Source organism: Amblyraja radiata, chromosome 14 (assembly GCF_010909765.2).
Source record: "Amblyraja radiata isolate CabotCenter1 chromosome 14, sAmbRad1.1.pri, whole genome shotgun sequence".
Lineage (NCBI taxonomy): Eukaryota > Metazoa > Chordata > Chondrichthyes > Rajiformes > Rajidae > Amblyraja > Amblyraja radiata.
Genome location: NC_045969.1, coordinates 25,881,057 through 25,903,558, shown reverse-complemented (window position 1 = coordinate 25,903,558; position 22,502 = coordinate 25,881,057). Strand labels below are relative to the sequence as shown.

Below are 22,502 nucleotides of genomic sequence, written 5' to 3'. Positions count from 1 at the left end.
CCATGCATTTGCCCTCTCACCCAACCTATCCAAGTGAGATCACTTCTTATTCCTTAGATTCCAGAGACTATAGGCTCAATATGCTTAATTTATTCTCATGGAACCAATATCCCATTCCTAGAATCAATGTGGTGAATGTTGGCTACATTTCCTTTATCACAAGTATATCCTTTATTAGACACAAACTTATATGCAGAATCTCAGGTGTGGACGGATTATGGCCTTTTATAATTGTAGTAATTGTAGTAATTGGTTCTTTGGCCTTCTCACAATCCTATCCCAACAGTTTTTTTCCCTGTAACCTATTCTTAGTTGTTAACTTAGTATGTTAACTTTCAGTGTACAAGGACACTCAAGTCATTATGGGGTGCATAGATACAGCATGGAAACAGACACTTCTGCCCACAACTACCTGCTGACCATTAACTAGTATTTGTGCTAATGCTACACGAGACCCATTTTTTAATTTCCCCCACATTCTTGCCAACTCCCTCCTGATTCTACCATTCACCTATGCAATCGGGACAATTTACAGTAGCTATTTAAGTCCACCTGTTATAGACTTTATGGGAGGAATTTAGAGAATCAGAGGAAATTTAGGCACTCACTGGGCGAACATGCAACCTCCACACAGACAGTGCCAGAGATAGGGATTGAACTTGGGTTTTTGGCATTGGAAGGCAACAGCTCTATGAGCTGCGTCACTGTATAGTGCTCTTAATTGCTAACACCTTTCAATCATTCGCCATTTAAAAGCTACTCAACCTTTATAGATTTACACCTGAATGAATGTGGTAATTTTTTCCGCATTATATTCCATCTGTTCACATGGTCACTTCATCTCTTTATGTTCACTTGAAATTTCTCTGTATTATCATCATAACCCCCACTGCCTCCGACCGTATTATCATCAAACATGGACATGTTGCACTTGATCACCTCATCCAACTTTGTTATAGATACTGATTGTAGTTAATGCTGGAAGGCCTTAGAATGACAGCTGAAATGTGCTCATCTATTGAATTATTGCACCCAGCTGCACTGCATCCACCAGTCTCAGGCAATAGCATTTTTTTTAATTTGAAAAATGCTGCCCAGGAAAATGGGGTGTGCTTCAAGGACGGGAGATACTTGATCTGTTTGGTGTGTACCAGCTCTGAATAAAATGTGAGGATGATGTGGATCAGAGTATTTTTTGTGCTGGAGCATGATGTTGAGAGAGCTTATTTCCCTTTGTTTAAAATTGGTTGGGAGATAGTAAAAGGAAGTTGGGCTAAATAATTTAATCTCTTGATTGTCAGAATGTAACTTGCTGGGAACTATAAGAGCATTTCCTATTCATGGTAGATGAAGGAATAGAGTGGTATGTCCAGGTTTTTAGAAAGCAAACAGATGGTATGTCTTGGAAAATATGTAATAAAAGGGCATACACATATTAAATGAAAACAAAACTGTGGCTGAAAAAGTTCAATGTGAGCATCTACATGGTAATTTGGATCTAACAGACAAAGTGAAATATTTGCTAAATGTGGTAAGCTTGGAACTGTGAAGAAGGAATGGGAATTTTAACTGTCCATGCACAAGTTGGCAAGAATTGTAGTTCTTGATCTCTCTCATGAGATATACCAATTGAGCCTCCACAGTTCTTCACTGCCATTTAGATAATGAAAACAAGTTGAAAGTAAACATTTTGGATTTAAATTCTTTATTAGCTGATACATGTGAAATAGCCCATGCTCATTGTTACTGCTTAAATATTTATTTTAGTTGCATTTAACAATATTGTCTGATATGTGCAAGTACTATAATTCTCAGCTGCAGATTGTAATTCATAATATTTTCATGCCAGAAAATCACATTACCAAGCTGTAAATAACTATGTGCTTTTGACGTAAACATGCCATTCTTCCCTCTCCTCGGGGAATTTCTGTTCAAGCTATTCTCACCCTTCCATCGTAGTCTCGATTAGAATGCAGATGTTGGACACAATGTTGGTCATCAGTGAAGATGTTAGAAAATATAGAAGACTGGCTTGTTATAATCCTTCAGACTATCTTATCCCTGTGATGAATGATTCGTCTGTGCTAGGTGCAGAGATATGCGTAATATTTGAAGCTCACTGTTAATAATTGATCTTTGCTTTCTCCACGAATTCAGGTATAAAATGGCACTGATAATTTATGGTGAGGGGAGTAATGAATTATTTCAGGGTAACAAAAGCAGATTTGATGGTGATTTTAATTGATGGGTACATCATGCAGACTAGCCTTGTTTAGTTTAATGCAACATATTTGAAGTAAATAATGAACATGCTGAAATAATGCCATTATTCTTTCCAAGCTTGTGCATCTACATATATTAAAGAAAATAATTATCCATCTATGACTGAATAACTTCATAATGCAATGTGAAACTTGAATATAAAAAGGATGAATGAATCATGCAGACTAAATGAGAATAACCTCATGTATCAAATTAAATCTACTTTGTTCTTCCAAGTTCAAAATTAATTATTTTAATATAAAGTTAACAGTACAGCGGCACACAATGTCTGCTTGTTCTTGGAGCAAAACATCACGGCCACAGGCGAAATTGTGGTATCTTTGCAGACAATTTTCCAAGCATTTTCTGAGAACCCTTTGTAAAAAAAGCTGAAATGGTTTTGAGACTTAATAACTAAGGGAATAACTCGCGTTGTATTTCTAAAATGAAAGTGGCATAATGGAATATTTTCCAAATCATTTCATTTTCAGAGATTGAGCAAATTATTTCATATTTCATGTTGTGAAATTATGAAAAAATCATTTATTTCCAATTCATAAAATAATAACATTACTTAAAATACCTAAATCATTTATTTATTGTTGCTTTCTAACCTACTAAGTAATGTAATGGTTCAAGGTCTTCATTCTAAAAATTGAAGAGATAGTATTGTAATCAGTTAGCTGCAATTCTATTTTGCCATTTAATGGTGCCTAAGATATTTATATCATTGGGATAATGTCAGATTTAGCAGGCAGTTTTGCAGCATAAATGCAGTGGTATAGCAGTTGCAAAATAGTCATTTTACCTCGGTGGATACTTGTAAAACTGGATTTACTTAAGAAAATGAAGTGCATCACTCTGTACAATTGATCCCTTGGAGCTATCCAAGCTGGTCAGCAACTTAAAGTCACTTTTTAAAGCCATCATGATGGCCTCAAACTTTAGAGTCTCCAGGGTGCAAACAAATGTGTTGTCTTCCTTGAGAACCAGACGTGCCCCACTTTCAGATTTAATGAAGAACTTAAACTTGATGACATGTGATGAGACAACAAATTCCTCAGGAAATCCATCTAGACGGCTTTTTGACACTTGAATAATGCGAGACTTGATCCTTGCAATGAAATCTGAAGAATTACAGTAGATTTTGAGGCCATGAGAGCGATCATGACTGTCGATTATTTCTAGGAACGTAGCTTCTGATGCTGTTTGCATATTTGCTGACTTGGTTTTCAGAGCTTCTATTAGAGGCTTTATCTGATAAAATTCTGCCTCCTTTGCTAAAAGTCGAATCTCTTGAAATCCTTCCGGTAAGAGAAGCTCACCATTTCGTAGGAAATTAAGGACATGCCTGAACAGCAAGCCATCACGGTCAATGAAGTAGTTCCCATCTGCATCAACAGTATTCTGAATTTTGCCACTGATTAAAGCTTCTGGCAAGGAATCAACATACTGTGTTAATGTATGTCTCTGCATTGTGTATAGATGCCCACCAACATTAATTGTGATCACCTTACAGTTCTTGCCCTTTTGCAGGTAGTTTTCTGTATTGTTAGATTTTCCTTCATCATGAGTTTCTTTCTTATTGATCTTCCCTTCCATTCTAGAAACCTTGATGTTCAGTTGTGCTGTGCCACTTTTGCTGGTTGGAAAGAAGTTCACCTGTGCATAGTACAGAAAAAATAATGAAATTGAAGCATTGTCTGAGTTTCATTAGATATCAGCAGCATCTTGCAATAGATAGTATTTTATCAATGCATGCAGTGAATTTTGCAGTAATATATTTGACACTGAAGTCTGCCCTCAACTCTTTAAAAACAAGTGGATATAGCCTTGATAGACACAAAATGGTGGAGTAACTTAGCAGACTAGGCAGCATCTCTGGAGAAAATGGGTAGGTGACATTTTTGGTCCGACTTGAAACGTCACATATTCATTTTTTCCAGAGATGCTGCCTGACCCACTGAGTTACTCCAGCATCTTTTGTTTATCTTTGGTAATAACAGCATCTGCAGTTCATTTTTATTACATATTGGATATGTAATTTCCTGGTGAATTAAAGTTACTTGACCTAATATTTTCCAAACAAGATACCAGGCACAATGATAAATGCGCACTTTTGTTTGCAGAAGATGCTGCACAGGCAATGTTTCATAAGGATTAATCTCCACCAAAACAAAATTACTATTGATACAGATTTTATTTGTCTGCTTAAAGCACAAGCCCTTATTTTTTATTTACATTGGCAGCTGGCTGTAGCATTTATCAAGAGCAAGGGCTAAAGAAAAGAACAAATCAGTTGTTGATGCAGACAAATGTTTAAAAAGCTGTCGGGCTTTGAAGTAACAATTTAGTTTATGAGGTTATGCTTCATTGCTGCTCCCGCTACTGAGATAATTTAATCATAAGATTATTAATAGTGCAGGTTTAGCATGATTAATTTCTCACAAGTCCAAAAGCTGTAGGCAAAATCCAAATGGATTTTTTAAATTTTTCTGGATCTCGCTATCACTTGGAAGGCTAGCATTTATTTTCCATCAATGGTTGTACTGCGTGATAGTGAGCTAGCATTTTGAAGAACTGGGGTCTTTTTAGTGAAGATATTCCCACAGTATTGGGAAGAGAGTTTCAGAATTTGCTGAATGAATGGGGATATGTTTCTAAATCAGGATTGCATGCAATTTATAGGGGAACCAATAGGCAGGTTTTTCATACATCTGTTTATCCTCGGTGATAGAGATCGTGGGTTTAGAAACGGCTTTCAGAGTTCTTTGGGTGAGTGTGCAGTACGTTTCGTGAATTGAGCACATTGTAACCTTCAAAGGTTCAAAGGTTGATTTATTGTCACATACACCTAGATGTAGTGAAATTCTTTTTGCCAATGCAGCACATTAAAAAAGGAATACAAACATAACAATAATAAATAGCTTTAACATAAAAAACATCCCCCCACAATGGTTCCCATTATGGGGGAAGGCACAAAGTCCAGTCCCATCCCCAATGTCCACCCATAGTCGGGCCTATTGAGGCCTCCACAGTTGCCTCTACGGAGGCCCGATATTCCAGGCCGTCCTCGCCGGGTGATGATGTTCCGGCGTCGGGAGAGTCCTCCCAGCGGCCTGGGAACCCTGGAACGGCCGCCTCCCTACTCGAGACCGTGGCTTCCGGAGCCGACAAGGCCGCGCCGAATGGAGCTCAACTGGCGATCTCGTCGCGAGATCCCAGGCTCCCGATGGAAAGTTTCAGCGCTGCAGCTCCGCGATGTTTTTAACGCCGGTCCCAGCTCACCGGAGTTCCAGCGCGGCGACCCAGGCAAGGCACCGCCCGCCCCGCAATGGCGCTCCAGCGCTGCACCGCCGTCCTCAGACCCGCAGCTCCGCCGCCGGTGCCGCCGATGCCGGTGCCGCCGCCGCCGATGCCGAGGCTCCGGGCATCCGAGGCTCTGGGCAACCTTTGAGTGCTAGTAGTGAAATGATTGAATATTTATGATAGGGATGGGGTAGCGAGCAGATGAGCTGCTTGTCTTGGATAATTGAAAGTCTCTTGAGTGTTGTTGGAACTGCATTCAACCAGATCGGTTGAATGTCATAAAAGTTAGTGAGGTTTAAAAATCTTAAAAACAGCGCGTGCACAGATCGATCTCTTCTCCTGCCATTCAGTGCCGCGCGGATTAGTCTCTTCCCCTGACACTCCCCGGGACGGTCCGCCCCTTCCTGCGCCATCGCGTCTTGACTGAGTCCTAACAGCGGTAGCTGCTTCTTCTCTTTCATATTGTCATGGACTGCTCTCACATTTTGCTACAATAGAAACAGGAACTGCTTAATAGGTCAGACAGATTATGTGGTGAAGGATGCAGGGTGAATATTTAAGGTTGATTACCATTTATTCAGACTTTGTTGCCTGACCTATGTTGCAAGTAACATTCCTACTCGCAAATGTAGGCTATGCCCGTCTCCAATATGAGATGACTTAATCGATTCTCCTTGAGAACTTATAGTATAACCATTATTGCCTAACCTATTATTAACATCCTGGGAGTCATCATGGACCAGAAAACTAATGAACCAGCCACATAAATACTGGTCAACATCTTTCTGAACAATAGAGCATTCATGTTATCCAATCCACCATTTTAAATATTCACCTCCTATGCTACCTAGTGTGTATTTTATGCAAGATCCAATGTGGCAACTAGTCAAAGCATCTTCACAATCATTTCAGCCTCTACCTGCTAACAAGGCAAGGACAGTGGGCCGAAGGGCACCATCTCTTAGGACACTTAAGGTTCGGTCATTATCACAGTGTCAAAATTGGAAGCCCCTCCCCTAATAGTAATGTGGGAATGACATTGCCCCAGAGATTGCAGCAGTCGGGGGAAGTACAATTTCGAAAGCACTTAAAGTTACATAATAATGCTATTATTATAATATCCCAGGAAGATATTTTAATAAAAATCTCAGTGCAATAAATAGTAGATATGTTGGTTTATTTGGATTCAAAGTCAAGATTGCGAATTGCATTAGATGAAACAGAAAATGCTAGGCAACTCAAGCAGCATCTGTCGCGAGAGAAAATAGGAGTTATCACTTCAGGTGGAGACCTCTTTCACAGTTCTGATCATTGACATGAAATGTTAACAGTTGTTTTTCTCTCTCCACAGACATTACCGGCCCTGCTGGGAATTTCCAGCATTTTTCGGTTTCATTTCAGATTTTTCCTTCAGCATCCTTTATGATCCATTGCTGTAATTTCTTTAAAAGCTTGTTTGCAGAATTTTATATAATGCTTGCGTAATTAGCTAATTTAGTTCTTTGCGCCATGCTGCTTAATTCATTCTGAACTATTCTAAGATCTTGTTGTGCCTTTGTTATTTGTATCTCGTTTTTTTTTCACAGGACTATTTTAAGCTTTCAAAACATTAGAACTTTGGGATCTCATCAATGAATTCCACAGTTTTAAAATTAAAAACATCTGTACTAACTGTATGCTCGTTCAGTAAACCCTTGTTATTACAGACCTCTTTATAATGGATTTCAGTTATAGCAGATTCTTTCTTTAAGAATACAAGCTACTAGTTAAGGCCCTGTCCCACTTTCCCGAGTTACTCACGAACTCTCCCGAGTTTTCCCCTTTGATTCGAACTCGGAGAATTACGGTAATAGCTGTTCGAAGGTACACGGGGCTATTTTTTTAACTCGTGGACATTTTTCAACAAGTTGAAAAAACATCCCGACTTACCTGATGCCCCGAGTTCCTACGGCTGGCATTACGAGCCGCTACGAAACATCTACGGACTCCTACGAGCTCGCTACCGACATGACCCGACATATCCTGAGTTCGAATCAAGGGGAAAACTCGTGAGAGTTCGTGAGTAACTCAGGAAAGTGGGACAGGGCCTCAACAAACAGCCTTTAGTATTTTTATCTTGCAGTAACAAAAGTACATCTTTAGCTGCTTATAAAAAAAAAACACAACTCATATCATAGGTAGACAAAAATGCTGGAGAAACTCAGCGGATGAGGCAGCATCTATGGAGTGAAGGAATAGGTGCCGTTTCAGGTTGAGACCCTTCTTCATACTGATGTATCATAGGTGGTTGGAGCAAATCCCTTACTCGGTTATAGTGGCCAATCAGCTATAACGCCATAATCTCCCCCCTTCTCCCATGGTATGATATAACTAGGGTTTACTGCACTAGAAAATTCTCTGAACAAATGGCATAGGTCTAGTAAAAACTATTGTGCAAATTGTCCAAGCTGATAAAGGGAGAACAGCGCATTAACAATTATATTGCTACATAGATATGGAGCATTCAATCAGGCATTTAAATTATTTGGAAACGATGGGTTGAGAAACTGCCGGTCAGAAAATCCCAGCTCACAAGTCAGGTGACGAAGGCTTGATTTCAATAAACTACACAGAAATGCAGATTGAAAGTTCTCCCAGATGTTGGCCATCTGTCAAGGTCAATGCAAAGATAGACTTTGTGCACTTGGATATTTGTACGGATATCTTAGGCTTTTGTGGAGATCCATTTTAAAGGCCACGAGAGATAGCAAGTACGCTTTTTGCATGTGCTCCATCAGTCGCTGAGATCTTTCACCTCAGCACACTTTCCAGTATTAACTCCCTATCCCTTTATAATGCCAAATAGCCAATCTCTTTCTCGAATTACTAACTAATCACAGGTCTCTATGTAGACAATTCTAAAGATTCACAAGTCTTGTGAGGAAATCTCATCTCATTTCAATCCTGAATGGTCTTGTTTTCAGACTATAATCTCAGCATCTATCAGTCAGGCCTGGGGAAGCATCTTCGCCACAACACAAACTGTCAAGTCCTGAAAGAAATCTGTATGTTTTAGTGAGATCATCTCTCATTCTTCTAAACTCAATAGAGTATAATCTCAATCCATCTCATCTCTCCTTGTAGGGCAAACTCCCCATTCCAGGAATCAATGTGATAAATCTTCATTGCTCACACCTTCTGAAAGTATATCCTTCTGTAGTATTCAGATATTATGGGTGATGTGTCTGGAAGAATAAGAGATTGTTTAAAACGTCTGATATATTCAATTATGGTTTGTTTGTACTCTAATAATTTGTGGAATAGAATAAATCAGCAGTTGTCTTGATTATGTAAGGAAGGAAGGAATAACTGGGAATTAAAAGTTAGAAAACAAAGGAAAACCTTTATATGGTAGCGTTTTACAGCACAGAAACAGGCCCTTCAACCTCCATGGTATCTTCATGTTTCCATCAACTACCTCGCTCTAGATTCTACCATTCATTGGAGGAAATTTGAAATGGTTGGTTAACCATTAACCTGCACACGTTTGGGATAAACACCATTTTGTTTCTTTTTCTTCAAATGTGAGCATCATTAGCAACAGCAGCATTTATCAGCAATAGCTCCTTGGTGACTTTGGTGGAATGCTACCATCTTGGACCGTGGATCTGTGTGGCAAAGTACTTGCACTGTGATAGTATGCAAAGTGTTCCATGATTATTATTTCACCAACATGAAAGAATAGCAAAGTCAAAACCTTGACACGTGATCGAGAGAATAGGTCACCTTGATACATTTTAAAAACTCCATAAAGTTGCTCCAGGCAACATCCTTTTGTGCACGTGGAATATTAAACAAATTGCCAACATTTACTTTATACATATAGAGGTTTTGTAGAACTGAGAGGTTTCCCTTCTAACAGATTGAACAGACTGGGACTTTGTTTTTAATCATAAAAAAATAGAGATAACATGATAAACATATGGATGGTTGGATAGGATAGATATGGATCAAATATTTCTGCAAGGGAAAGAATCTAAGAATCCAAAGAAAGGAAATAAGAAAAATAAAATTATAATTCATAGAGTTGTTAGTGAGTGGAACACTCAACCACAGGAATTTGTTGAGGCAAATAGCTTGGAAATGTTCTAAAAGAAACAAATACATTAAAGAAAGGGGAATGGAATTATATATTGAAAGGCTAAGATGAGGTAGATGGAATGGACGAATGTAGAATATAAATACCAGTACTGATTAGACGAGTCAAATGAATGCCTGTTTGCTGTGTATTCTGTGAAATGCTACTCCACAGAACAGGGTATTTGGAGAAATTTGGAGGTGATGGTGTTTCCTTCTTTGGTATTAGTATTGGTTTATTATTGTTACATGTACAGTGAAAAACTTATTGAGGAGATGCTTTTGACTGGAGTTGGTTATGGCTTGCCATTTAAGTAGTGAAAATGTCACTTGCCTTGTGCAAATTGCCTGCTACATTTGCCAACAGTGATTTAATTTATGAAGTATTCCCTTGGCAGTATATTATTTTGAGATATACTGGGTGTGAAAGATATGTTATTGCTTTGACTTTGTGGATTTAATCTGAAAAGAGAATCGAGCAGTTTTCATTTGGGTCTTGTTAATGGCCAGGCAGGTTGGGTTTATGCAGCAAATTTTCTATCAGAAATATTATCAAATAACAGGACACAAATAAAGCTTAAACCTAATTTTCCTTTTGGTTCAATTATAAATAAACCAAGAATGAGGGAAATGAACATGAGAATTTACTCAATTTTATTAAACTTCGGAATTATTATTTGTATGCTTATTTCTGGGCTTGTTTCAATCTATAATTTATTGCAAGTCATAATCTCCCTGTACACTTTTTATAGACGAGAGTTCCATTGATTACATTAGCACTTCATTGATCCACTAATCATGAAAGTGTTGTCCCATTGGACGTCACTTAAAGAACCTTTAATATACAGACCAATTAATTAGTTGGGGAAGTATAAACATGCCTTTATCTGTTATAGGAAATTTTAATGGATTTTGTATAATTTTAATAATGGACTAGCTTTGTATTCATAACTATATATTCGTATGTTAACATTTATTCCAGTGCATCACAAGTGTGAATCAAGCTGTATCTGCATAGTGATGTGTACAGTTCAGTGCTGTCACAAAGATGCTCTGACTACCAGAGATGCATATTGTGTCCACTGCAGAGTGGCTCTCAATCACTTGGGGGCCACTCGTTGCACTAGTCTCGACCTGCAACAACAATCACAGGAGGAGGAGGCACTGCCCACAAATATTGTAGACACGCGTATTCCCCAAAGTACTCCCTCACCTCGCCTTTCATATCATTCTATTGTGGCCACCATGGAGAGAGGTCTTCAAGGCTGAACTAAGCTTCCCATTCATGCTAGTAGTGCGTACACAACAATCATGCATTCTGAAAGAATGTTGTTCGGAACCACCATTAAATCAAAATTTGGGGGAAACAATCAAACATGTTTTTAAATGTGAGTCGTCCTAATTGCATTGTCTAGGTTGGGGGTGGTCATGTAATTATGTATTAAAGTTAAACCAGCATCTAATGGTTAAAGAAATCTAATCTTTAGATGCACACATTTCATTTAGCCACATTTGTGTTGCATTTATAGATACCTTGCTAAATTATTCTCCGTGACCTGCCACATAATGTCAATGTTTAAAGGATACAATTGGCTCACATCTGCTCACGTTTGTTCACGATTTATTCTGAATAAATTTGTGATATTTAATGCCGATAGATGATTTTTTATTACTGTTGTATTTGAATAATTTGTCGTTTTTTAGCAGGAGTAAATATGTTTTTAGGAGAAAGAGGAAATATTAAATTTTCACACATTTCTCCAGCTTCCATTATTCCAGTTGCTGCTCATTTCAGTCCATTTGTAATAGCTGAAATTGCCATTTTATCTCTATTCTCATCTGTAAAAAGAAACTGAAGCAAGCTGTTCTTCTATTTACACTATAATCAGTCCCTCTCCTGTTGTGCTCAGACAAATTCTGCAATGTCCTGTTCATTGGGCAAAGGATACTGGCTGCTCCTTTATAATGAGGAACAAAATAGATAAAAGTCACTCAACCATGATTATACCATGTTAGAACTCACTGAATGGCAAATAATTGTTTTTCATCAGCTCATGGCATTTGAGTTTTGGCTGAGACTGAAAATGATATTTGACCTCGTTACTGTCATTTTACATTTCAGAATTTTTGGTGATCTTTACATTAGGCAGGTTCTGAAATCTATATTTAACTCTCAAATACTCATTTGATTTTTCTTTTCTTGCCCAAAGAAAAACTAACATTTGAAGGTGTTGTGGTTCAGCGTGCAGAATGTAGACCAGCTGTCAATGAATCTTACATGAGATTAAAAAGGTCAGTAGTAACTTTGGTAACAAAGTAAGATTTTTGTTTAAATTCAATGAATTTGTGTGTAAAAAAAAAATCAATACAAATGCAACTACAGTGTTTTTTAGTGTTGACATTCAAACTTAAATTACCTATATTAGCTATAAATTACCAAGATGCTGTGATGTGCTACTTGGGGCTCCCTCCTTACATGGATAAAAGATACTTAAATAATTCTCTTCCTAATAAAATTTTCTTGAAGACATTGTATGATTCTGAACAGATAATTCTTCACTGTTTACCATCTTCAAGCTGTACATTGACATGCTTTGTTTCGGATTGCTTACGATAGCCCATCCAATAGCTAAAAGGCTAAGATTGCATTTTATCAGTTGCGTAGAGTTAAGGGCCTGTCCAACTTGGCTGTCTTTCGCGTGCCATTTACCCGACCTGCTAGCGTGTTTGAAGCGCGTGGGTAGCGCGGGGACGGGCACATGGAGTGGTGTGGAGGAGTGTGGAGTGGCGTGGAGGAGTGTGGATTTCGTCCTGCACTAAATCTTTGCCCGCCACCAGCCTGTCGCGTAACTGACGGCCAAAGTGGAACAGGGCCAAGACCCTGGCGCGACGCAATGTCTCACCCCCAACAGCAGCAGAAGCAGGCAAACGATCGTCGAACTCAGCCTGGGGCTCATGACCGTTGCAGATCCGGATCCGCCCCCAGTCCTACTCCCAGAGCGGGGCCAAGAAGATTGAAGATAGACACAAAATGCTGAAGAAGGGTCTCGACCCGAAACATCATCCATTCCTTCTCTCCAGAGATGCTGCCGGTCCCGCTGAGTTAATCCTGCATTTTGTGTCCATCTTCAAATGACATTACTCGCTCCAGACGGCTGTGCGGGCGCATGATGACGCGCGCGATTCTCGCGGGACCGTCGTCACTGTCACTACCGGCCTGTCGCTTAAGTGATGGCCCAAGTGGGACAAGCCCTTAAGTCTTTGTGTGTTTCTGATTAGTAAATGTGGGTTCTAGATGCAAAGATACTTTTTGTAATAGGGCGGCACAGTGTTGCAGTGGTACAGTTACTACCTAACAGTGCCAGTGACCCGGGTTCGATCCTGATTAAGGGTGCTATCTGTACGGAGTTTGTACGTTCTCCCTGTGACCGCGTAGGTTTGCTCCAGTTTCGTCCCACACTCCAAAGACGTACAGGTTTGTAGGTTAATTGGCTTTAGTAAAATTAGTTCCAAGTACGTAGGATACTGCTAGCGTACGGGGTGATCACAGGTCATTGTGGACTCGGTGGGCCGAAGGGCCTGTTCACTCGCTGCATCTCAAAAGTCTAAATTGGTAGATGCAAGTCCCAGATCCAGAAATGATGATTTATGGCTGTACATTAATGACCCAATCCATTAATATGGAAGCAGTTTTAGAATCATTTGGTGGTCCCAACTCCAGGATGTGTGTTTATGATTGGTAAATGTGGGCCACAACTCAAGGATTTGCGTTTGGGATTGGCGGATGTGGGTAAGCTTCAGAATATATGTGTGTGATTTGTGCATGCAAGTCACAACCTCAGCATGTGTGTTTGTGATTGGTAGGTGTGAATCCTAGCTGCAAATTGTGTGCTTGTGATTGATGTATGCCAGTTGCAACTTCAGCACGTACGTTTGCGATTGGTGGATGTGGCTTCCAGCTCCAGAATGTACGCTTGTGCTTGGTAGATGTGCATCGTAATAAACATACATTTGTTATGGTACAAAAATGGCATAGTGAAATTGAAAATGGAGATATTTGAATGCAAAAGAACAGCAGATGGATTGCATGTTTAGTTCATGTGTTAAACCTGCCATTGATTGAAATTTGTTTTGCTTCCTCATGATACAATGCGCATGCAGCCTGAGATCTTTAGTGTGTATTCATGACCAGCATACCAAACTGTCAAGTCTTTTCTGCTAGGACTGTACTAGCTCGCTCATTGAACCAGCTCTTTAGGGACACCATTTGTTCGCTGTGTAAAATAGGTTCACATCTAGGTCCATAAATGAAAAGTATGACCATAGGAAAGGAAACTGAATTCTGTTCAACAGCAAAGGATGAAACTAAAGGAGCAAAACTTGGCATGGAGCCATCCAACAATTGCCAGGCAACAAACACATCCAAAACAACACCCACCATTATGTTTATACACATTTCAAATAGTAATCCTGCTCAACATTGCTTCCAAAAAAAAATCAAATTTAACCACTGAACTTTGTTGAATTAGCTAACCTCAAGGAAAATGTTATTTGAGGTACTTTGCCTAACTGGTTTGACTAACCTTGGTGTTAAGTAAAGAGTAAATATATTCAGCTTTAATCCCTGGATCTCAATGTTAATTTGATGTCTTGTGGAAAGTGTACATGTCTAGTGTGATGCAGTGTTAGATTCATCTGATAATCCTTACATGGTCAGACAATACGCCAGTAATTAGAATAGTGTTCCACAGGAAGAATGGCCACTCAAGTGAGATATTGTGCACTGGAAATAATAATTAACAGAGAATGGGGAAAGAGAATAAAATACATTACCAAATAATTTAAGTCTCATAGATCCATGATTGAAGGCTCCATCTTTACTCAGATAAGATGCATATCTGTTTTCAATTTGAAGATTTTTTTAATGTAAATGCCATAAAATATAACTGACGCACACTTGTTTGATAGATGAGTTTGTTCCGATAAAGTATTTAGGAACGTATGCTCTTCGTAAAAGATAACCTTACCCGTGATCAACAAACTCCCCAGCGTGTTGACCTTTGCAGGGAAAGGTTCCCGAATGTTAATTATTCAAGGTTATTAATGCTAATTATTCGGTGTTTTTAAATGCACTTTCTGACTACAAAATGTTCAATACAAATTAATTGCACCAATTGCTTTCAGAATGATATATAGCTTTAATAAATAGAGTTGGGTTCTCTCCAATTTAATAAGCACTGTGAATGTATATCCAACCTCTTCAAAGCTCAGCTAAATCCCGAGTGTCTAAAGGACACCTCCTTCCTTGAGGAGCTTAATCACTTCTATGGCCGCTTCGACAGGGAAAATCTAGAGACAGCCATCAAGGCTGTGCTACCTGCCGATCACCAACCCCTCACACTCACCCCCTACGACGTATACGTGGCACTGAGTAGGACTAATGCACGTAAAGCTGCTGGCCCTGACGGCATCCCCGGGCGCGTGCTCAGGGCCTGTGCTGCGCAGCTGACAGACGTCTGGACTGACATCTTCAACCTGTCACTTGCCCAAGCAGTTGTCCCCACGTGCCTTAAAACCACCTCCATCGTGCCAGTGCCAAAACACTCCACTGCGGCAAGCCTCAACGACTTCCGCCCAGTTGCACTTACCCCCATCATCACCAAGTGCTTCGAGAGGCTGGTCCTGGCACACCTCAAAAGCTGCCTACCCCCCACACTGGATCCCTATCAGTTTGCCTACCGCAAGAACAGGAGTACGGAGGATGCCATCTCAACGGCACTTCACTCCGCCCTCTCCCACCTCGACAACAGAGACACTTACGTAAGAATGCTGTTCATCGATTACAGCTCGGCATTCAACACCATTATACCATCAAAACTGATCACCAAACTCGGTAACCTGGGCATCGACCCCTCCCTCTGCAACTGGATACTGGACTTTCTAACCAACAGACCCCAGTCTGTTAGGTTAGACAAGCACACCTCTTCAACCCTCACCCTGAACCGGCGTTCCACAGGGCTGTGTGCTGAGCCCCCTCCTCTACTCCCTCTTCACCTATGACTGCACACCTGTACATGGTACTAACACCATCATCAAGTATACAGATGATACAACGGTGATTGGCCTCATCAGCAACAACGATGAGTCGGCCTACAGGGAGGAGGTCCAGCACTTAGCAGCATGGTGCGCTGACAACAACCTGGCCCTTAACTCCAAGAAGACCAAGGAGCTCATTGTAGACTTCAGGAAGTCCAGGGGCGGCACGCACACCCCCATCCACATTAACGGGACGGAGGTGGAACGTGTTTCTAGCTTCAGGTTCCTGGGAGTCAACATCTCCGATGACCTCTCTTGGACCCACAATACCTCAACTCTGATCAAGAAGGCTCACCAGCGTCTCTTCTTCCTGAGGAGACTGAAGAAGGTCCATCTGTCTCCTCAGATCCTGGTGAACTTCTACCGCTGCACCATCGAGAGCATCCTTACCAACTGCATCACAATATGGTATGGCAACTGCTCTGTCTCCGACCGGAAGGCATTGCAGAGGGTGGTGAAAATTGCCCAACGCATCACCGGTTCCTCGCTCCCCTCCATTGAGTCTGTCCAAAGCAAGCGTTGTCTGCGGAGGGCGCTCAGCATCGCCAAGGACTGCTCTCACCCCAACCATGGACTGTTTACCCTCCTACCATCCGGGAGGCGCTACAGGTCTCTCCGTTGCCGAACCAGCAGGTCCAGGAACAGCTTCTTCCCGGCGGCTGTCACTCTACTCAACAACGTACCTCGGTGACTGCCAATCGCCCCCCCCCCCCCCCGGACACTTATTATTATTTATTCAAATCATTTGCTATGTCGCTCTTCCAGGGAGATGCTAAATGCATTTCGTTGTCTCTGTACTGTACACTGACAATGACAATTAAAATTGAATGTGAATCTGAATCTAAATACAACGTGAATGGAATTAATGCAAGTTCAGACTGACTGGTTTGCAATTCTGAATCTGAAATAAGATACAGTGGTGGGAATGATCTTGGATTAAATCCTTATATCCTTGACAGTTTATTACCTTCATTCTCTCTTTCTGACCTCAGCCTTGTAAAATAGTTGAAATTGTTTTGAAAGATGAACTAAATGTTCTGTTTAATGAGTAACTCTTTCCCCCTCATTCTGCACTATTCTTAATGTAAGAACCACATGCACCAGGCTAGTATTTAACACAAAATTATTTAGCCTTCTGAATCAGACATTCACTGAAGAAATGAGGCAAAGATGCCAAAAACTTAAAATGGCTGAAGTTGAAAGAGCTACTGTCTGCATCCAAACCCCTTAAGAATATTAAAGCAATTACTGTTTAATTCCAACAAGCTTTCATTCAGCATTTATATTTATTTAAAAATATCCAGTAATATATTTATGTTTTAATTATTTTGCTAGCTGAAAGAAGTTAGTAACTGTATTATCAAGCTACATTGACTGTTCCATCTTTATTGACATTAACTCCCTGCCGTGTGGTTGATTTCAGTAACTTATCTAGCTGAGTACATACAGCACCATGAACATATGGTGGGGAATAAAGAACGTTAACATTAATAACTCATTTTTTAAATGAATATCGATGGGCAGGAACATCAAACAATGAAAAGAAAGAAGTCATCATATATTTCTCAGAGGCTTATTTGTAAAGCAGAATCTGCTTGCCTGAAAACCATTACAAACGTTGATAATTTGAGGGACTCTAAATATTTTAGTGTCATATAGGCACAATTGGATCCCAAGTAATGTCCTGCAGTTAACACCCTAAAGCAAACAAATACCAATTACTTATCTGCAAGTCGTCCAGTGTCAAATAAACAGCAATTAGCTGTGAAATTCAGGACAAACAGGACAATATTATGCAGCCTTTTTAAAAATTACCTACCTCTGCTTCCGTGGCTTTCATTGACTAGGGTCTACACTCAGTAAGGTTAAAGAAAATTATAAATTATAGCACAGCAATGTGGAAAAAAATGTGTCATCAAAATTCTTGAATGATGAAAAATGTTATTGTGCCAGCAATCTGCAAGTTGTCCAGCATTTTGAAGTAGTTTCTGTAGTAGACTTCCATATCCCAGAGAGAATTTAAAAAAATCGGTCCAAATGTTTCCTCAACTCACTGAGCTGAATGCGTGTTAGGTGTTAGGTTTGAAGCCACTGTTCAAAATATTCCCATGGTGGTATTTTTAAAAAGGATGCAACATTTTACCTACATATACCAACATATAATGTATTGTGAAAGCCTGATAAAATACGTAGTCTTCCAAAGCTTCTGAACTGTTTGATTTCCACATTTCTGCCTGTGGTTGATCTTCGAATTCCTGCTATTAATGCGATCAAAGAGCCACAGAATTTTACATGTGTTAATGATTTATAAAGGAGAAAATATATATTTATAAAAACTCTTACCTTTTGGAAGCAGAGGCCATTTCTATTACAGCCGATAAAGATGTATAGTTGAAGTGGCTGTGTGTTGCCGAGGCACGGCTGTACAGCAAAGGAAATGAATGCTGAGGAGCTGCTGATTATTGCAGAAATGTGGTGGCAGTGTGACTCAGAGTATCCAGGAGTTGGGTAACTATAAATCATAATCTTGAACCCAAGCTACTGAATATCTACATTGGCAAGTATCTGGGAGAAATTAAATTTATTGTACAGTGCTCATTCAAAAAACAGAAATAGGAGACTCAGGTTAGTGAAAACAGACCTGCTTTCAGTTCTTTCCATTTAACTCTTAAGGTGGTAACCATGAGATTTAAGCAGATAAAATGCTAAATAAGACCTGGCCATATTGATTCTCATTGTCACTGCTTGTGCAAATCCTACTTGAATCTAGTTTTAGCAAAGATCGTTTCCAGTTGTGGCATTGAGGGGTTCTTTAATCAACAGGTTAATTACATTGCCTGTTTTTGAATACATCTGAACTCCACAATGTCACTGGCAGGTCTGGTCATCCAAGTGCAACCCTGAACATTGCACTGTCAAAGGGTGTGCAAGGGAGATGAGAATGACCAAAAAAACAATCAACCCAGGCTGTTAAAATTTGTTCCGTCAGTCATGCTGCTGTTCCTTTCTTATGAATAATTCATTTAATATATTTGACTAACATGCTGAAATGAATAAGAACAAGTGTTCAAAGCACCGCCACATAATCTTATAGACTATCTCTAGAGTCCCACAGCAGGGAAAAAGACCCTTCGGCCCAAGTCCATGCCAACCATCAAATACCCATTTATCACTAATACCTTTATTTCTCCCATCAACCCCCCCCCCCCCCCCCCCTCCCATATTATACCACTCAGATACACCCCAGGGGCAATTTATGGTGGCCAATTAGCTTACTAACCCACACAACTTTGTGAGGTGGGTGTGAACTGGAGCACCAAGAGGAATCGTTTGTGGTCACAGGGAGAAATGCAACACCAGAGATCAGGAGTGAACATGGATCCCTGGATCTGTAAGATGGCGGTTCTGCTAGCTGCGATTTTAAATATTTAGCAGATTCCCAAGAACCCGGCACTCTTCAGTTCTCTTGTACATTATTGATTTGCATTACTCTACTGGCATCAGCCACCGATTCTCTGGAATTCCCTTCATAAACCTCCTCAACATCTCTGATTTATTTCCCCCCATTCCCCCCACCATGTTCCTCCTCCTCTCTCCTCCCCCTCTCTTCTCCCCCTTTCTCCTACTCCCCCCACCCCCCATCTCCCTCTTCCTCCCGTTCCTCCCCCTCTTACCCTCTCTCGGCCCTTCCCTCTCCCTTCTCATGCTCCCCTCTCCCCAAGACTCTCCTTAAAACCAATTATTATTATCAAGCTTTTGGTCACCTGGATTCGTATTTCCACCTTGGCTCTGCATTATATGTTCTTCTATGTTCCAGTGTAAGTCCATAGGATGTGTTGCTACATTAAAGATACTATTAATGCCAGTTGTTTTGTTGAATATGCTGTATTCTAAAACATTCTAAAAATATTTTTTTCCTTTGCCTCCACACTCTAGACAGCAGATTGAAGAATCATCCAAACCATTCCGTCTTTCCCTACAATTGGAAAAGGCTGTAACAACAAATTATAAGCCTGTTGCAAACCATCAATACAATGTAAGTCAGATTTCTTTACTGACCGCATTGAAATGTGTGATGATAAATGCCAATGAAATACAATGCTGTACAGTCGCGAGTCTGTATTTACAGATAATTCAGTACATATATGGGTCAAGAGATATGAGATGGATTAAAAGGTGTACTCGGGAGGGATCTAACAAAGGTATACTGTTGAAACTCTCCCAAAACAGTTAACATTGAGTTGGAAGTATTTTTATATTTTGCTTTTGGGCCTGTCCCACTTAGGCGACTGCAAGGGACTATGCAGTCGCCACATGTTCGCAGGTGATTGCCGGGGAGTCGCCTTCATGGTCGTTAGGAGTTCCCGCATTCTGGGAACTAGACCTGGCCTCATTATGGTTGCCGCAAATTATTCAACATGTTGAAAAATTCGCGGCGACCAAAATTTGGACCCCATGGAGAGCAGCGAGAATTCTCGCGTCGTAGGTGCTGTTGTAGTGGGTCGCCAGGTAGTCGTAGGTTGTCGCCGTTGCTGACTGGTGATTTTCATTGGCTCATTGCAAAAAAGATATGTAAACAGCTCCACGTGGTGACTCAAATGCACTGCATTTAAAATAAGATTATTTTAAACACTAAAACATAAGCAATGCAGTGCATTTAAAAGAAGATTATTTTTATACATTTTGATGAGTCTAACAAACACTAAACCACAAGCAACGCACTGCATGTACAAGCAGAATCTTTTTATATGTTTTGATGAATGAAACAAAAACAAGCAATGCATTTAAAAGAAGATTATTTTTATATATGTTCATGAATCAAACAAACACAAAGACAAGCAATGCACTGCATTGAGAACAATTATTTTTAAAGATATTTTTGTCAATAAAAGATACACAAAGAAGTGCACTTTGTTTAAAATTAAACTCTTTTGACAGGATGTGGATGTACCCGAAAAGGGACTTATCTTGTGGTCTGCAGTGGGCTCTCCTCCTGTTTTGTGGTGTGGGATGTTTGCTGCTGGTCTTCATATCATGTTGTTCTGCCATGGTACACTGCTGAGTTTGGAGTTGTAGTAAGAGCAGAGATGGTCTCTCTGCTCCTTGGCTCTCTTTTTGCCCGTGTTTCCTGGCAATCTCTCCAGTGGCACAATAGGTGCAGCCTGTCCTCCAGTTCTCCATGAGCCTGGTGTGATGTTGCCTGTCTGGTTGTCCACTCGGTCACCCTCCTCCATGGCTGCTGCTGCACTTCTGCTACGTATGAGGTTGTGGAGGACACATGCTGCGTAGACAATGGTCTCCACATCTTGGGCTCCTGCTCCATCGTAGTCAGCAAGCATCTGGATCTGTTGGCGAGGATGCCAAAGGCGTTTTCCACGACCCTCCTAGCCCTGGACAGCCTGTGAGGTCCCTCTCAGGTCATCAACCATGACCTGAGAGGGAATGCATCATCAGCAACCAGTGTGTAGTGGATGTTAGGGTTGTCTTCTGCTTGAAGAGATTCTGGATCAGGAAAGCGGGCTGTTCCTTTTTCCAGTGCTTTCCCAAGGGAGGTCTCTTTCCAGATCTTACCATCTGCGACATTGCCAGGTTTGCCCACATCCACAAACACGAAGCCTCGATGATGGCCTCGAAGGTCTCTCGGACATTCTTGCCGATGGCGTTGTGGGCCACAAAAAAGTTGTAGGAAAGGCTTTCTTGTGGCCCACCACTCCATCGGCAAGATTGTCCGAGAGACCTTTGAGGCCATCATCGAGGCTTATGAAGATGAAGTCGTGGTGCCCTAGTACACCAGATGAGTGGAAGAGAGTGGCGCAGGGCTCTGATAAAAGATGGAACTTGCAGCACACATGTGGGGCAGTTGACGGCAAGCATGTGGCCATCAGGTGTCCACTCAAGGGAGATTCAATGTACTTCAACTATAAGAAGTTCCACTCCATCGTACTCCTAGCTGTGGTATTGAATTGTATTGTATTGTATATCTTTATTGTTATTTTCCTGAGTACTCACATACCCAGAGGAAACAAAAAAACGTTACTCAAACCAGTGTCCATTCAGTGTGCAGTAAAAAATAAATAGAAATAAAAATACATATATCATGAACAAGTTTAACACTACTCTCAACTAAACATCAACAGGCGTTCCGATCGGCAGCGGCACGACAGTGGCTCTGTCCAGGTTGGTGGTTGGTGCGCGATACTTTGGCAGGGGGCAAAGTCCGTTTAACAGTCTTATAGCCTGCGGGAAGAAGCTGAGGAGCATCCTGCTGGTTTTGCAGCTAATGCTCCTGTACCTCTTCCCAGATGGCAGGATGGAGAATATGTGATGCGATGGGTGGTAGGGGTCTTTGATGATGGAGATGGCTGTTGATACATCTCTTCCTGTATATGTCCAGCAAGAAAGGGAGTGGAGCACCAATAATCCTGCTGGCGGTCTTCACAATCCTGTCAAGTTGGTGCCGTTCGTACGCCTTGCAGCTCCCGAACCAGGAAGTGATGCCGTTGGTTAATGTGCTCTCGATTGTCCCCCTATAAAAAGTTCGTAGATGTGTAGTGGGGAGACCTGCTTTACGTAGTCTTCGGAGAGGGTGTAGTCGCTGCTGGGCTCTCTTGACCAGTGCTGTGGTGTTGGTTGTGGACATCAGGTCATCTGACAGGTGGAGTCCTAGGAACTTCACGCTGCTGACCCTTTCCACATCAGCTCCATCGATGTGCAGAGGT

The 22,502-nt window shown here is 40.8% G+C and overlaps 2 protein-coding genes across 3 annotated transcripts in view; one reads left to right on the top strand and one right to left on the bottom strand.

The window, feature by feature from the left end:
* gtf2f2 (general transcription factor IIF subunit 2) overlaps positions 1 to 22,502 on the top strand; it is an 81,012-nt gene that overhangs the window by 46,742 nt on the left and 11,768 nt on the right. Inside the window, exons 7-8 of the mRNA XM_033032876.1 lie at positions 11,898 to 11,979; positions 19,720 to 19,819. Coding sequence (XP_032888767.1) covers positions 11,898 to 11,979; positions 19,720 to 19,819 — 182 coding nt within the window. The remainder of the gene's footprint in view (positions 1 to 11,897; positions 11,980 to 19,719; positions 19,820 to 22,502) is intronic.
* kctd4 (potassium channel tetramerization domain containing 4) lies at positions 1,689 to 18,904 on the bottom strand. Of its 2 annotated transcripts, XM_033032875.1 has the most exons (3): positions 18,127 to 18,205; positions 8,746 to 8,795; positions 1,689 to 3,924 (listed from the first exon to the last, which is right to left on the bottom strand). In XM_033032875.1, exon 3 carries the CDS (start codon positions 3,862 to 3,864, stop codon positions 3,097 to 3,099), a length of 768 nt encoding a protein of 255 aa, XP_032888766.1. In that variant the 5' UTR covers positions 3,865 to 3,924; positions 8,746 to 8,795; positions 18,127 to 18,205; the 3' UTR covers positions 1,689 to 3,096. The 2 variants fall into 2 exon arrangements, with proteins under 2 accessions (XP_032888766.1, XP_032888765.1); XM_033032874.1 differs by lacking the exon at positions 8,746 to 8,795 and having other exon boundaries at positions 18,127 to 18,904.